Below are 17276 nucleotides of genomic sequence, written 5' to 3' on the forward strand. Positions count from 1 at the left end.
TGCTTTCTATCAGCTCCGGCTGATACGCCAGCTGCGCCCGTTTCTCGAGATCAATGACTTCAAAGCAGTGGTACATTTGTTGGTAACCTCCAGACTGGACTTCTGTAATGCGCTCTACGTGGGGCTGCCTTTGTACGTAGTCCGGAAACTTCAGTTGGTTCAGAATGCGGCAGCCAGGTTGGTCTCTGGGTCATCTCGGAGAGACCACATTACTCCTTTGTTGATGGAGTTACACTGGCTGCCAATAGGTTTCCGTGCAAAATACAAAGTGCTAGTTATAACTTATAAAGCCCTAAATGGCTTAGGCCCTGGGTATTGAAGAGAACGTCTTCTTCGCTATGAGCCGCACCAGCCGCTGAGGTCACTTGAGGAGGTCCATCTCCAGTTGCCACCAACTCGTTTGGTAGCTACACAGAGACGGGCCTTCTCGGCTACTGCCCCAGGATTGTGGAATGCGCTCCCTGCTGAGATACGATCCTCCCCATTTCTGGCAATTTTCAGAAAACACCTGAAAACACATCTCTTCAACCAGGCTTTCTCAGCTTTTTAAAACTTGTTTTTAAATTGTTCTGATTATTTAATTGTTGTTTTATGTTTTTAATTGTTAATCATTGTTTTATGCTTTATAATTTTTGTTTAATTATTAATTGATTTTAATGGTGTTTTAATGTAAACTGCCCTGAGCCTTTTGGAAGGGCAGTATAAAAGTTTTAATAATAAAATAAATAAATAAATAAATATATTACTGGTTCACTCCCAGGCTACTAAATATATTTTAAAATAGCAACTACCAAGAATGCCTTGCTATCTTAAGGTCACCATTTTGGACCTGGTAAGTCAGCAGAATGACATGGGATTCAGTCAGTCATCTGTTAGCAGAATGAGTTGGGAGTTAGGTGGTAGAATCCTAAGCTGACAATACCACACACACACACACACACACACACACACACACACACACACACACTGCAAGTAGGAAACTAGCACAGCAGGGAGTAGGCTGGGGCAGATCCACTTGCCCTGAGATGCTAGTTTATTACTTGCAGGGAGTTTTTGTTTTTGTTTTATATGGGGGAGTTCTCCAAAATGGTATCCCGAACTGAAGTTGTACAATCAATTCCACCACTTTAAGAACTCATTCTGCTGCATAGGTATACCAGACTCTTGCTTTTGTCAAAGAGGATGTCAACTAGGTGAGACTGTAAAAGTGCCAGCACAGTGCAGACATGACACCTGTTCTGGTTCTCTGCCAGACAAAGAATGTAGCTATGATATTGTATTGATGGATGCATGTACAGAATCAGAGAAGTATAATGAAAGTGATGGACGTGGACCAGAAAGCATGGGTGTCCGCAGGGGGCTGGAGGGCAGTCCCCCACCCCCGATCCCATCAGTATTGGGAAGAGGGACAGCTCCTCCCCTTCCCAATCCTTCCCAATCCCAGTGCTTCGTTCAGTGCTGACATGGAGCTTTTTTCTTTGCCTCTCGGAGGCAGAGAAAAAAAGCTCTGTGTCAGTGCTGAATGAAGCTCTGACTGCCAAGGATGGGGAGAGGAATGGTGTTGCCTCTCTCCCTGATACTGGCCACATCTCCCTGTGTCAGATGTTGATGCAGGGGGTGTGGTTAGGGGTGTATGCTAGCGCGCACACCCAGTTACAATGAATTAGGGGCCCGGGGCCACCAGCAGAAGCTTTCTCTACCCCCAATAAAAGGTTTTGTCGATCCCCATGCCAGGGAGACATGGGTGCAAATCCGTGCTCAGCTGTGAAGCTGGTCATTTCAACCTAACCAACTCCATAGGAAACACCACTTAACAGTGCAGCGGGGAAATAACTTGCCTAGCAAGCAAGAGGTTGCTGGTTTGAATCCCCGCTGGTATATTTCCCAGAATATGGGAAACACCTATATCAGGCTGAAGTGATATAGGAAGGTGCTGAAAGGCATCATCTCACACTGCACAGGAGGAGGCAATGGTAAATCTCTCCTGTATTCTACCAAAGAAAACCACAGGACTCTGTGGTTGTCAGGAGTCGACATCGACTCAAGGGCACAATTAACTCCATAGGGTTGTTGTGACAACTATAAGTGGGTCTGTACTTCCCTGATGTCTTTGTAGCAGGAGACAAACAGACAAGCTCTTCTTGTCCTGCTTATTAAGAATGTGAGAGGCATAAAGGAAGTCTGCATGATGGACTACATGATAGAAAGCCAGGTAGGTCAAGCATCCTATCCAGCTTTGGGAGCTGCGCTCTCTCCCGATTTTCAATCATGTGTGAACAAGCAACTAGGTAGGAGGAGGGACGGAGGAGTGATAGCTTATGATGCAGGAGCTGAGTAGGATGGCACTGCCCTACCCAGCTTCCATACCCAGGATTTTAACAAGGCAGAAGGAAATCCTGTCCTACGCAGCCCCTCTCACACATGATCATTCCCTCCTCCTCCTACCTAGTTGTATGCTCACACATGATCAAAAATTGGGAGTGCACAGCTCCCAAAATTGGGTAGGACCCTTGTCCTACCCAGTTTTTGATCATGTTAACTGACTTATAAAGAATAAAGGGTACACATAAGTATTTTGATTTTACTATGACCCAGTCATCTAGAGCAGGGGTTCTCAACGTTGGGTCCCCAGATGTTATTGGACTTCAGCTCCCATAATCCACAACCAAAGGCCACTGGGGCAGGGGATTATGGGAGTTGAAGTCCAATAACATCTGGAGACCCAATGTTGAGAACCCCTGATCTAGAGGATACAGCAGATGTTCCAAATCTGGGTTTTGTCTTGGATCCACAGAGGCATTGCTATTGCTGTCAGTTGATATTGCTGTCCCTTCCAGCAGGGGACCAGCTCTGTGTGTCCAAAAGCAGTATAACCAAGAGAGGACAGTAACCTGACTTATATATATCCAGATCCAATGCTTAGTTCAGGTTGAGATTTTGTTTCAACAAGAAGTCGCCACTTGAAGGTTTTTCCATTTAGCAGATACTCTGGGTGTAAACAGAAATCCCATTTTTAATGGAACAAACCACAATAATTTCCACATAGACAATTTGTACTGCCAGTATGAAAGAGCTAAAGTCGCACTTGGGTCCCCTCTTCATTTCAGTACATTTTAAAATGTAGAAGCCAGGGAGCAGCACAAACTGGCCTTCCCTGAGTACGGACATGCCGACAAATAAACCACCTTTTAATGGCAAAAGCAATTAGCAAATTGATGAAAATATCTTGTGTACAAGTGAGGAAATACTGCATAAATGCAATTATGGGCAGGGTGGAACACAAAGTGGCCCTAAGATTGCATTGGGGTGGGGGGAGCCATGTGACCAATTTTTTAAAAAGCTGTTTTTAATGAAATTTCCAAAACCAAGTACATACTGAGCTCCACTTCAGCTATGCAAATGTTGAAAATCTAGCAGTTCACCTTAGTCTTTGCTAACAATCCCCTCCTACCTCCATCCCCACATTGTCTAAAATTACCTTTCTCCTTTTGTCATGTCCTGGGGTAGACAACCTTGGCTCTGCATCTGTTGTTGAACTACAGCTCCCATCATTATGAGGTGCAGCTGCAAAGTCTTCTGTGCTTTTCCAGTTTTGTGTAGCCCTTAGTGTGGTGTTTTTGGTTAATCCATCCAGTTACTTGTATTCCGGGCTAACAAACAGCCAGCAGCAAGAGCACTGAAAAGCAGTCTGCACTTGCCTCTCTATACTAATGAAATATCTATGAGCCCCTGGTGGCGCAGTGGTAAAACTGCCGTCCTGTAACCAGAAGGTTACAAGTTTGATCCTGACCAGGGGCTCAAGGTTGACTCAGCCTTCCATCCTTCCGAGGTCGGTAAAATGAGTACCCAGAATGTTGGGGGCAATATGCTAAATCATTGTAAACCGCTTAGAGAGCTCTGGCTATAAAGCGGTATATAAATGTAAGTGCTATTGCTATTGCTATATCTATTTCATTAAACTATTAGTATTCCTGATTCCACTCCACTACCTTGTCCTTGCATACCACAACTCTTTCCCTTGGATTCTATACTCTGGTGCTTTAAAGTTAACGGCTGACATTCTCCGTAGTGCTCTGACAATGGAAGGAGCCCTGCGGGGACGCAGAGAGCCTGGAAACTAGCAGCATGTCTTCGTTCTTCTGTAGCTCAGCATGGCAGGTGGGGATATTTGCTTCTCTCTTCTCCCTCCTAAATGACTACTCACTGGAAGACCCCCAGAGACACATTCCTGCAAATGAAGAGTCCTTTAGGAGGAGGGGAGTGAAATTTGTGTTCCCTTCCCCCTCCACCTGGGCTGAAGGAGAGGGAAGATGTGTTGCTAGTTAACAGCCCCTGTGTGTCCTTCCATTGCCAGAGCACTGTGGGGAATGTCAGCCATTAATTACAGCAATGCTACTAACAACACTATTCTTGATCAGTAGCCACCATTCAAAGCCACCTAATGGCACAGCGGGGAAATGACTTGCCTAGCGAGCAAGAGGTTGCTGGTTTGAATCCCCGCTGGTATGTTTCCCAGAACACCTATATCGGGCAGCAGTGATATAGGAAGGTGCTGAAAGGCATCATTTCATACTGTGTGGGAGATGGCAATGGTAAACCCCTCCTGTACTCTACCAAAAGAAAACCACATGGCTCTGTGGTTGCCAGGAGTCGACACCGACTCGAGGGCGCAACTTTACTTTACTTTTGCCACCATCCAGCTCTGTGTTAAGTGCACTTAAAGGCAGTAGGCTTAAATATACTTAATTTTGTGTGGGATTGTAGCCAATACATTTATGACACATCTACATAGTCATCATCAGTAGTGAGAAAGTGAGCAAACTAAGCTGAAAGCATTCTCACTGGTTTTACAGAAGCCATTCAAAAACTTTACAAACAATGTCAGTTTTTTCTTTTTAAAAGCCCTAATGTTTTGTTGATTATGTTGAAGATCTGGGTTGTTTGAAATAAATTATTTGGACGTGCTGGCAGTTGCTTCCAGATCTGGCCCTGGCAATGCCAAAAACATTCTTACATATATCAGCATGCAGCAAGTGCTGCCTTGGTATCCATTGCCATGAGGTTTCAGGAGATTACTCCCTCCATTCTATTTTTCTGCCGTTTGGGCGGTCTCTCCCATTGGTTTCTGCTTCTCCTGACTTGCTTGACCATATAGTATCTCTCTTCTGTTGCCCGCATGCTGAATTCAGACATAGGCTATGACTGAATTCAGAAATAGGGTATAGATTTCCCATCAAGCCTCTTTTCTATAAGCTAAATATGCCCATTTCCTTCAATCTGTTCCTCCTGCCCCCAGGATTTGTCTTCTCTACTTTTTATAATTCTTTTCCCCCAAAAATTTTTTGAACTGATTTCTTGAGTTATCCCTTTGGATTATCAAACATTACTGGTAATTTTTCTCTCAAGAGAGTCATGACAATTGCAGAAACTTGTTAAATGTGGGCCATGATTTACTTTTTTCATGTTTTGCCATATAAATGTTCCATTTTCCTCTTTGAGATAATCTAAGTTGATTTCTTTGCCTTTGTGTATGCAGGCACAATTCTTTCAGGAGGCATTTACCAAGGCAAATGCAGGTGTCCAGTGTCGATTTTAACATGGGGACAGATCCAGTTTTACAAAGGGGTGAGACAACAACCAGCATTGGCAGGATAAAACCTGAACTTTACAAACAGAAGTCAGTGGATTCGGAAGGCAAGAAAGAAGATGTGAAAATCTGTGGGAAACTTAATTTTACCCTCAAGTATGATTATGAAAATGAACTGCTTGTAGTTACCATTGTCAAAGCCTTGGATTTACCTGCTAAAGACTTCACAGGCACATCAGACCCCTATGTGAAAATATATCTTCTTCCAGACAGAAAAAAGAAGTTTCAGACACGGGTACACAGAAAGACTTTAAATCCTGTCTTTGATGAAACCTTTCAATTTCCTGTAGCCTACGATCAGCTTTGCAACAGGAAACTACATTTCAGTGTGTACGATTTTGACAGGTTTTCTAGACATGATATGATTGGGGAAGTTATTCTTGATAACTTTTTTGAAGTTTCTGATCTCTCCAGAGAGGCCACAGTATGGAAAGACATCCACTGTGCCACTACAGTAAGTAACATGCCTCAAAAATGTTTCACGATGTTTGTATGAGTTCTTTGTTCTTGCTGGGAAATGCGCACTAGTATTTGGGAGCCCCTGAGATAAAAGCTGGTGCTGCATAGTGACTAAGAGAGCATTTCTCAACCAGAACCAAGATGGTGGCCACACTGACTTGCTCTTATTTTATTTATTTATGTATTTATGTAATACATTTTTATACCACCTACTACAAAAGTCTCAAGACAGTTAACAAATTTAAAACAAACATCAAAACAAATACAGCATTCTGTTTAAAACAATTCAAAACCACAGTTTAGTTGAACTGTAAAATTCAACTAAAATCCTGGCTGAACAGGTGCCTCTTTGTTTCCTGAAAGCCAACAGGGATGGATCAACTCTAATTTCAACAGGAAGTGCATTCCACAGTTCCAGGGCAACTATAGAGAAGGCTTGTCTCTAAGTCGCCACCAGATGAACTCAGACATACCTTGCTCTGAGTCCGTTCCAAAAGCAGAGAGTTTAAACTGTCTTCTTTTGGAACTGGCTCAGCCCATAATGCACCAGGAAAGACACATCCTGACCATTATTTCACTGGGAGATGTTGTTTCGACTGGGTCTAATCCTGAAAAATGAGCCATCCAGTAGTTGACACAAAACCTTAATGAGAAGACTGAGAACATGGCAAGTCTTGGGAGACACTTTAACAAAGACCACTTGATGTATTTGGGGGAGTCCACAACATTTTTCTGCCTGAAATGAAGGACAATATGATGCCTGCCCCCGCCCTGCCTTTTGCAGGTGAGTGCTCTGCATTCTCAGGCCAAGGCAGTAGGGGCAGCATGCAGGCACTCTTGAATTAGGCCACCAAGCCAGCCAGCAGAAGCAGGAGCACTTCTAGCTTGTGTCAGGGGGAACTGGGGGAAGAAGAGGCACACACCAGCAGGAGGATGAGGAGAGGAAAATGAACAGCATGCCCCAGGGCAGACAGAGGCTAGTTGCAGTGGGCAGCAAGGAGGCTTGCTTGTGGTGCTTGCCTGTAACAGTGTCCCCAGATATGTGTCCAGTGTTCCTTGTATCAGGTGTTCTCAGATGTGGTTGACTACAACTCCCATCATCCCCAGCCAAAGGTCATTGCAGTTGGGGATGATGGCAGTTGTAGTCAACAACATCTGGGAATCCCTGTTACAGGGAACACTGGTTGCCACACCCGGCACCTCTTCCTGTGCCTGCACCTGAAGCAACTGTCTCAACTTGCCCCATAGAAGGGCCACCCCTGACTTCAGCATTACATAGAAGATTCTTACTTAAATGTGAAAAGATGGGTATATCAAGACATAGGTGGTTTGCTATAAAAGTGAAAAGACTCATAGTAATGAGGTTGATTTCAGTTGCATATTGCATTTTTTTGGCAAATATCTTTACATATAAGTGTTTTCAGAATGTTTTGGCCACTGTGGTTCATTATTGGTCCATTTGTCCAGTCATTCTATAATTTCTTCCTTTATCACAGCTATCTGACATTGTATTTTGATGGACGACTTACAAAGAAATGCATTGTTCAAGGTTTGATGTGGATTACAGATATCAAACTGAACCTGGTAGTTCACCAGGTTGAGTTTCCAGTGCAGACAATGATGTTCTGCTCAAACTTGCAAGTATTCCAGACTCCTCTGATATCTGACTATATGGAGATGCTAGGGATTGAACCTGGGACCTAGATGCTCTTCCACTGAGCTATGGCCCCATCCCCTAAGGGAGATATATTACAGAGCTCACATGTAGTCTCCCATCCAAATGCAAACAAGGTGGACCTTGCCTAGCAAAGGGGACAATACATGTTTGCTACCACCTCTCCTCCACGAACCTTTATGATGGATCTTGATCACTTGTGATGGTTATATGAGATCTCATGTAGCAGAGTGGCAAAGAGACTGAGCTATGAATCAGGACTTCCTTGGTTCAGGCCTCACCTCTGCCATGAACTGACTTGGTGGCCTTAGCTGCTCCCTTTCAGTCTCAACCCCTATCTACAATAAGGGGATGGCAATAATATTTATTTTACAAGTCTGTTGCAAAGATTACAGGAGGCTAATATATCTGAAGTGCTTTGAATATGTAAACATTAGCTGACATCCTGCGTAATGAGAGTAATGGGTTTGTGCAATAAAGTTAAGAACATAAGAACAGCCCTGCTGGATCTCCTTGGACCAGGAGAGCTGTTCTTGCGGTAGCAAGCATGACTTGTCCCCTTAGCTAAGCAGGGTCCACCCTGGTCGCATATGAATGGGAGACTTGATGTGTGAACAGTGTAAGATATCCCCCTTAGGGGATGGAGCCGATCTTGGAAGAGCAGAAAGTTCCAAGTTCCCTCCCTGGCATCTCCAAGATAGGGCTAGGAGAGAATCCTGCCTGCAACCTTGGAGAAGCCGCCGCCAGTCTGTGGAGACAATACTGAGCTAGATAGACCAATGGTCCGACTCGGTATATGGCAGCTTCCTATGTTCTATGTTCCTATGTTCTATCATGCCCAAGGCCCATCTAGTCCAGCACCCTGTTTCACACGGTAGCCTACCAGATGCCTCCCAGGCAAGAGCTGAGGGCATGCCCTCTCTCATGCTGTTCCTCCCCTGCAACTGGTATTTAGAGGCATATTGCCTCTGAGACTGGCCTATAGCCCTCAGACTAGTAGCCATTGGTAAACCTGTCCTCCATGAATTTATCTAAAGCCATCCAGGCTGTTGGCTGTCACCACATCAGTTGCGATGCTGTAAGAAGACTATGTCACTGCACTGAATCACAGGGATTTTTGGAACTGAACTACTGCACAAAGGTTCCCTGCCAAACAGATGAGGCATGCTGCAGGTTGTACACTTCAAGTGGAAACACATCTCTGCTAGTGCAGCACTAGCACAACTAGCTAGCGTGACTGTCTTGTGCAGCGTTAGGAGGTCAGCCACTAAATATTGATACTGAATGGGCCACTTTCTGTGGCAAAATGTGGGGCTCTCCAGCACAGAAGCTGGACCCCATTGTTCTAGCTCATGCAGAAAGGTGCTTTTTTTAACCAAGCCAGTCCAAAGCTTTATATGGTGATCTTTTTTCAAAACTACTTACAAAAATACAAAACATTTTATAAGTGTGTTAGACACAGCAGTCTGCAAGTCTTTAGGATGACCTTTGAAGAGGTCATATGGTTCATTTTACCCTATCATCCAGAATGGCCACAGAATCTCAAGCCTCATGGGTTGGCCAGCTACAGAGTTGCCAGAACCTAAGGGGTATACTCGTGGGTCAAATGGGCCGTAAGCCAGAATTTGGCTTTTATAAAGCCAAATCTGCCCACCTAGGGCCAGCACTTCCTTGCTTGTGTCCTAGAATATAGGATATCATTGGCAGAGCTTTGCTAATAAGCATGCAGCTGAACATTATTACTGTTCTTGGCTTCTGACATTAGTACAAGCCCCTTCAACTGTCTGAGACACACGAAGCCAATTATAGTGTGTGGCTTACTCTGGTAGTATTCTTATTTGGTGTTAATGAACTGCTTTTTTAGAATTTTATAGCATAATCCTGGCATTTCACAAAATGATGAGGTGGGGGCAAGCTCGGATTGAGAGTTCTGACCATTCAGCTGGAAATTTTCTGCATGCGATAAGTCTCTTGAGCTTTGTACCTTCAAGAACAGACTGTTTCCTGTGGGGCTGGATCCAGAATTCACCGGCCTTGGGTAAGGCAACCTCAGTGGTCTGGAAGAGAAGAGGGCATGCAAAGAGAGAGGGCATGAAAAATCTTTCACTGTCTCTGATATTCTCAGACACTTAATGAGAATGGCATCATGGTTAAGGCAACATAACCACTGATGGTCTTGGTTCCCCACCAAATGATCAATACCCCACTCACCCTCTGGAACCATCCCTGGCTTCCTGAGTAGCAAATATTTTAGGCCCAGGTTTCTTAAATGCAGTCATGAGGAATCTTTAATTCAGGTTGAATTAACATCTTATATTGTTGCGGTGGTGCTTCTCCCAAGGCAATGTTCCTTCCAGTTGATGCTAGCAGATACTATATTTTCCTCCCAGAAGTCCCTTGTCATAAAGCAATATCATTGGATAATGATGAGGGAACTAATGGGTTAAAAAAAAGGCAGCTGTCGATAGCCATCGAGAGAAGTGCTGCCTCTATTAAATTCACCAAGTTTTTGCCCCCACCCTTTAAAATCCCTTAAATCAGGGGTTCTTAAACTTGGATCCCCAGGTGTTGTTGGACTTCAATTCTCATAATCCCCACTGCAATGGCCAAAGGCCATTGGGGCTGGGAATTATGGGAACTGAAGTCCAACAGCAGCACCTGGATATCCAAGTTTGAAAACCCCTGCCTCAAATGATCTTGCCCAACTTGATTAATCTCCATCAACTTCACTCACTGCAAACAAAACCAGGCCAGTGGTGGGGAGGATTTTGACTCAAAATCTATATTACTGCAGCTACCAAAGCACCAGTTTGCTCCACTGAGCAAACATTATGATGACATTATGACTTTACCTGTTGCTACCATGCCCATAGTGATGTTTCCACTATTCCCTGTTTCTGAATTGTTGCTTGCATTTTGAAGTTCTGAATTGCCTGGTTTTGTTTCAAAGGTTTCACTATGCATTCGAGATTGTTCTGGGTCCCCTCACCCCTTCCAGAAGACTGCATGCATGCAGTTTTGCAGGGGGGTTGCAATCCTGAGGCATGGTCCCAAATGTTGCCTTGCCACACAGCCCTGGTGGGAGCAAGCCCACCCCCCTTTCCAAACTGACACTTGCAAATTTGAATTCCTCAGCATGGATGAGGCTGCTATGGGAAGATGCTTGCATGCAGAAGGTTCCAATTTCCCTCCCTGGCATTTCCAAGATAGGGCTAGGAGAGGCTCCTGCCTGCAACCTTGGAGAAGCCGCTGCCAGTCTGTGTAGACAATACTGAGCTAGATAGACCAATGGTCTGACTCAGTAGAAGGCAGCTTCCTAGGTTCCTATGAAAGTGGCATAGGGAAGAGCAGCCTCCTCTTCTCTCCATGTGCTTCTTGCAAGGCGTGTGAGGAGAGGCACTCTCCTCTGTACGCAAGTACAGCTTCCAAATAGGGCGAATACATATATCTACTGTATGTTCTCTGACTGTCCACTGCAGCCACCAGCTTCCCAACAGCCATGCAGATGCATCCTAAGGAAGCAGATTCTCTTACTGGCCAAGGCTTTCTATTGCTCTGCAACCTTTTATGTTTGCATGAAACATCTGGCTATTGGGACTTCATTGTACAGTGAAGATGCAATTGCTGAGTTTTGTCCCTTTCACAGCAGTGTCCCAGCTGAGCAGCTGTTTCACAAATGTTCCAGGCTACATTTCCCCCCCTGTGCAACTTTTGTTTGCACATCATGGGACTCTGACACAGAACAAACCACAGTGTTCTAAAAGGCTGCTCATGAAATGCAGCCAGGTTTCAGTGGCCTGATTATCATGTGCAACAACCTCTAAATATTGCAGCACAAGTTTGTTCGTTTGTTTTTTAATCTTCTGAAATGATAACACCTTTGGCGCAATATGCTTTGGGTGTAATCTGCTGGAAAATGGATGCAATGCAGTTAGTGCTGTAAGTAGGAAAAAATTGTACAGTTGGCCCACCTCTCCTCCTTTAGCTGCAACCATTTAGCTCCGCTCAATTGTATCTTTGGCCATGTACCTTCAGCAATGAGTATATAAATATAAGAAAATAACCTCTGAGCATGTATGAGATGCCTTTTCTTCCCCTCCACAAATGCACCCTGGCTGCACATACACCTGCGTAAGCTTGAGGCTACACTCCTGTGCACAGTTACCCCGGGAATTAAGTCCCATTGAAACCAGTGGGACTGACTTCAGAATAAACATGCAAGTGACTGCGCTGTGAGCCTTTGAACCTATTGGAACCCATAGTGGAAAGTGGAACCCATAGTGGGAATGTTTAGCCTGGAGAATATAAGACAAAGTGGGGATATGATAGCCGTCTTCAAATATTGGGAGGACTGTCCCACAGAAGATTTGTTTTCTGTTGTTCCTGATGGCAGGATGACTGCATGACAATCGCAAGGAAGCAGGTTAGGCTGAACACTGGGAGGAATTTTCTAACTGGAAGAGCTGTTAGACAGTGGAACAGTCTGCCTCATGCAGTGGTGGGACATGGACTCTCCTTCTCTTGAGGCCTTCATTCAGATTAGATAACCATCTGCTAGGGATGTTTTAAGGGCCATTGAGCAGGAGGTTGGACTAGAAAACCTCGACGGTCCTTTCCAGCTTGAATATTCTTTAATTTTGTTTCTCACCATCCACTCTTGATAGCACACTTGGTTGGCTGCTGCATGAGGCAAGATGCTGGGCTGGATGGGCTTTGCCCTGACCCAGCAGGGCTTTTCTAATCCTCTTGTGTGTCCATTTTCAGTGGGTCCATTTTCAGTCCATTTTCAAGGGTTCTTACTTGCCAAATCCTCAGTCCTGTTACTCAGCACCCAGAAGAGTTCCATTGTTTTCTATCCTTAGATTCCTCTCTGTTCCATTCTGTCATCTGGGACATGGGCCAAGTCTTTTCTGTTGATGCAGCCACACTTTGGAAAGCTCACCCCAGGCCATTTTACTGATCTCATTGTATTGTCAAATGAAAATGTTTTTTCTTAAGTCAGGAGTTCCTAACCTTAGTCCCCAAACGTTGTTAGACCACAGCTCCCATCATCTGCCAGCCATGATATCCAAAGGCCTGTCTAAGGAATCCTTGATCAATGACTTGGTGGAAATATGATCAGTCAGTAGTTATGCATTGTTGTCAGGTGTCAAATTTTGAAATGTATGACTGATTTGTTTACCTGTTTTAATGGTTATCTTGTATTTTTAATGGGTCTTTTCAATTATGGCTTTTATGTATTGTACGTTGTCTGTCGCTTTGTGTGCCATTGCGACAGCGACTCAGAGTGGAATAGATGTTGTCTTAACCAAAAAAATCAGCAAACTGGGTGAGTGGGCAGTATATGTTCAATATAAGTAAGCATAAAGTAATGCACTGTGGGGCAACCTCACCCACAACTTCACATATACACTGATTTATACACTGATTGGGTCTGGGCTGCCAGTGACTGACCAGTAAAAGGATCTTGGGGTTGTGGTGGACAGCTCATTGGAAATATTGATTCATTGTGAAGCTGTGAAAAAGGACAATTCCATGCTAGGGATCATTAGGAAAGAGACTGAAAATAAAACTGCTAATATTATAATGTTCTTATACAAATCTATGGTGCGGCCACATTTTGAGTACTGCTGCGCTGCATACAGTTCTGGTCACCATATCTCAAAAGAAACATTGTAGAACTGGAAAAGGTGCAGAAGAGGGCAACCAAGATGATCAGGGGACTAGAGTGCCTTCCTTATGATGCTACAGCTTGTGTGGCTTTTTAGCTTAGAAATGAGATGTTCTTATCTGCCTGCTATATCTTAATTGATAATTACCATCTTCACAAGTTAGCCCACTTCCACCTCAAATGTTCACATGTGTGCCATCTTGAATTGGAGTGGATGACATCATTGGAGTAGACGACACCATTGAGGTATCCCTATGAAGTCCCTTCAACTGTAATAAATTTGGTCCAAATCAGTTAGGTGGTTCACAAGAGCCCACTTCTGGCTCAAATGTTCATGCATCCACCATCTTTAATTGGGATTCATCACAAACTGTCTCATTGAGTTGTCACTATGTGTCACTACACCTGTACCAAATTTGGTCAAAATCGGTCCAGGTACTGCAAAGTTGATAGCTCGCAAACACAAAGGCTTTGGTAATCTCATAAAATTACTTTCGTTAAGGAAAGTAGGCTAAAAAAGACAACTAAGGGGTGACATGATAAACTTCTATAAAATTATGCATGGTGTGGAGATAATAGATAGATTTTTTTTCCCCTCTCTCACAACACTAGAACCTCTCTTACAGCACTAGAACATCCCATGAATGGACTGCCAGGAAAATCAGGACCGACAAAAGGAAGCACATTTTCACACAGCACATAATTAATCAATGGAATTCTTTGCTATGGGAGGTGGTGATAGCTACTAACATGGATGGCTTTAAAGGGGGCTTAGACAAATTCATGGAGGACAGGTCTATCAAAAGCTACTAGTCTGGTGGCTATAGGACATCTCCAGTAGGGGTGTGCACGAATCAGTTTTTTCATTTTGATTTGTACTCAAATTGAAACACCCTCAATTTGTTTTGGGTCTGTATCTGACCCCTGAATCACCCCAGATTTGATTTGAACCTGAATTTTCCAAATCTGAATCAGAATTGATTCAGATAAAAAAGGATCCTGGGGCCAAAAGAGTGGGGTGGGTAGTAGTGCCTAATGGGAGGAAGCTACCACCCAAATTTCAAAGAAATTGGACAAGGGGGGTGATTTTAAAAGAATTTTTGAAGTTTGTGCATCTTTAAGCTTTTCCCCATATGGAATAATGGGGATTTCAGTAGCCTTAGTTATAACTCCCTGGCGGGTGGCACCAGGGTGGCCCAGAGTGGGTTGTGGTGGGTGGTAGTACCCCAATGGGTGCAAGGAAGCTACCACCCAAATTTCAAAGAAATTGGGCAATGGGCTGATTTTTAAATGATTTTTTAAGTTGGTATGTCTTTGGGGCAGATTTGGGGCAGAAAGGGGGGTTTGGGGGCAGAAGGTAGGTCATATGGTAGTGCCCCAAGAGGTGCCTGCTACCATCCAGATTTCAAATAAATTGGTGAAAGGGGTGATTTTTAAAGAATTTGTGAAGTTTGCACATCTTTAAGTTTTCCCCCCCATAGGGTATAATGGGGATTTCAGCAGCCCCATAAATCAACTTGGGGGGCACTAGGGTGGCCCAGAGTAAGTGGTGGTGTAGTGCACATAGGGTGCCAACCAATCCCCAAACCCACAAACCCATGGGGCACTGGATTTTGTTGTTTCTGAGGTGTTCTGAGAGTAGATTTTCTGAGAGCAAATGAGAGTGGATTCAATGTTTGTCATTTAAATTCTTTAAAAATCACCTCTTTGCCCAATTTCTTTGAAATTTGGGTGGTAACTTCCACCCATTGGGCACTACCACCCAACCCACTTTGGCCACAAAGCGGAGGTCTGAATCTCCGAATTTTTCGGATCCAATTCAGGGGTGATTTGTTTTGTACCTGAATATCGGCAACTGAGGACAGGGATTATTTGTCTACAAATCACTCGAATCAGCCAGATTCGAGTACAAATTGTTTTGTACCTGAATAGTTTTGCACATCCCTAATGTCCAGCCTCAGAGACAATATGCCTTTGAATACCAGTAGCAGGGGAGCAACAGCAAGAGAGAGAGCATGCCCTTGTGGGCTTCCCAAAGACATCTGGTGGGCCACTGTGGGTAACAGGATGCTGGACCAGATAGGCCTTGGGTTTGATCCAGCAAGGCTGTTCTTATTACCACAAACCTACATTAGCCAAGACTGTAGCTTTTATAAAAGAGAATGGGTGGTGGGCGTGTTTAAAACCTCATGCACATGCACGGGTTCTTCACTGCAAATTTTTTCCTGAGGCCAGTTTCTCTCTAGATGGCCTTACTTCCAGTTTTGGAGCCCAGTAGGGCAAAAATGATTTAAATGGCTTATAGGGGCATTTGTAGGGGAAATTGTTGAGTGAAGAAGGGGTTGTCCTTCTTCCTGTCCATCACTTATCCCTACAAATGCTCTTCTGCCTCCATTTGACTCTTAGGAGGGAAACAGAGGGCGCTGCATTTTCTTTTCAACATTTAGCTCTGCCCTCATGATATTTGGTGACTCACCCATTTCTAAAATTAAATAAACCAATTAGAGAAATTGTTGACACTTATGTCCTCTGCTCAGATATCTCTCCACTTAAAAAAATAATGTCTTTTGTTTGACATTGTGATCCTAATTTTATGAACATTCTTCCCTTAAGTCAGGATAAATTGTTAAAACAGTAGACATTATTTTCCTTCCAACTGATTGATTTGAATGAAACTTTCTCAAAAATACACCAGGCATGTTACTCATCAAACCCTAGAGTTAGAGGGGGCCTTGCAGGCCATCTAGTCCAACCAGCTGCTTGGTGCAGGAAAGCTAGAGCTAGAGCATTCCCAGCAGGGGGCTCTTCAGCCTCTGCTTGGAAACCTCTAGCAGGAGAGCCCATCACCACCCTAGACAACTGGTTCCAGTGTCAAACAGCTCTTGCTGTTAGGAAGTTTCTTTGAATGCTCGGCTAGAATCCACCCTCCTGTAACTTAACTCTAACCCATTAGAGCTAGTCCTGTCCTCTGAGGCAGCAGAGAATGATCATTGCCCTCTCATTCATTCATTCATTCATTCATTCAACACATTTGTATACCACCCTAGAAACTTGTATACTAAGAAACAAACCTGTATACCAAGTTTCTAGGCAGTTTATAGCATTAAAATAAACAGGAAATTTTAACAATTAAAACATTTTAAAAATCAAATTAAAATACCCATAAAAACTACCACAATAGTTAAAAAGCTTGGCTGAAGAGTGTCTTTAGTTGTTTCCTGAAAGCCCAAAAGCTTTTATTTTCTCTTCTCTTTTCTTGTCTCTTCTATTTGACAGCCCAGATATTTGAAGGATTCTATGATGTTCCATCAGTATTTTCTTCTCTAGACTAAACAAACCCAGTTTTTTCAACCTGTCCTCACAGATCATCTTTGCCACCCTCAATTTAATGTAGGAACATAAAAACATCCCTGTTGGATCAGTCCCAAGGCCTATGTAGTCCAGCATCATGTTTCACACATTGGCCCACCAGATGCCTCTGAGAAGCCCGCAAGGGCATGTAGAGATGTGCACGGAACCGGTTTGGAGGCCCTTTCGAAGAACCAGTTGCGAAGAACCGGCGGTTCTGCTGGTTTGAAGGTGGGGGCGAGGGTGTACTTACCTGTGCGCCCATGCTGGCATGCACAGGAGCATCAGAAGATGAGGCCAACAGGGCAGCAGGGAGGTGCGCTGCCACCCTGATGGACTTTGAAAAAAACTGGCGCCGGTGTGGGGGATGCAGCGGGGGGGGGAGCAGTGGGAGGGATAAGTGCACCCTCCCCCACTTAAAGGGAGATCCCCGCCACCTTCAAATGGCCCTGCCACAGTTCTGTGCACATCCCTAA

General features: G+C 44.1%; 1 protein-coding gene across 1 annotated transcript in view; it reads left to right on the forward strand.

The window, feature by feature from the left end:
• Nucleotides 1-17276, forward strand: part of SYT10 (synaptotagmin 10) — a 76289-nt gene that overhangs the window by 44431 nt on the left and 14582 nt on the right. The window contains exon 3 of the mRNA XM_053256142.1: nt 5537-6101. Within this exon, the coding sequence (XP_053112117.1) occupies nt 5537-6101 (565 nt within the window). The remainder of the gene's footprint in view (nt 1-5536; nt 6102-17276) is intronic.

The sequence above is a fragment of the Hemicordylus capensis genome, chromosome 5 (assembly GCF_027244095.1).
Source record: "Hemicordylus capensis ecotype Gifberg chromosome 5, rHemCap1.1.pri, whole genome shotgun sequence".
Classification (NCBI taxonomy): domain Eukaryota; kingdom Metazoa; phylum Chordata; class Lepidosauria; order Squamata; family Cordylidae; genus Hemicordylus; species Hemicordylus capensis.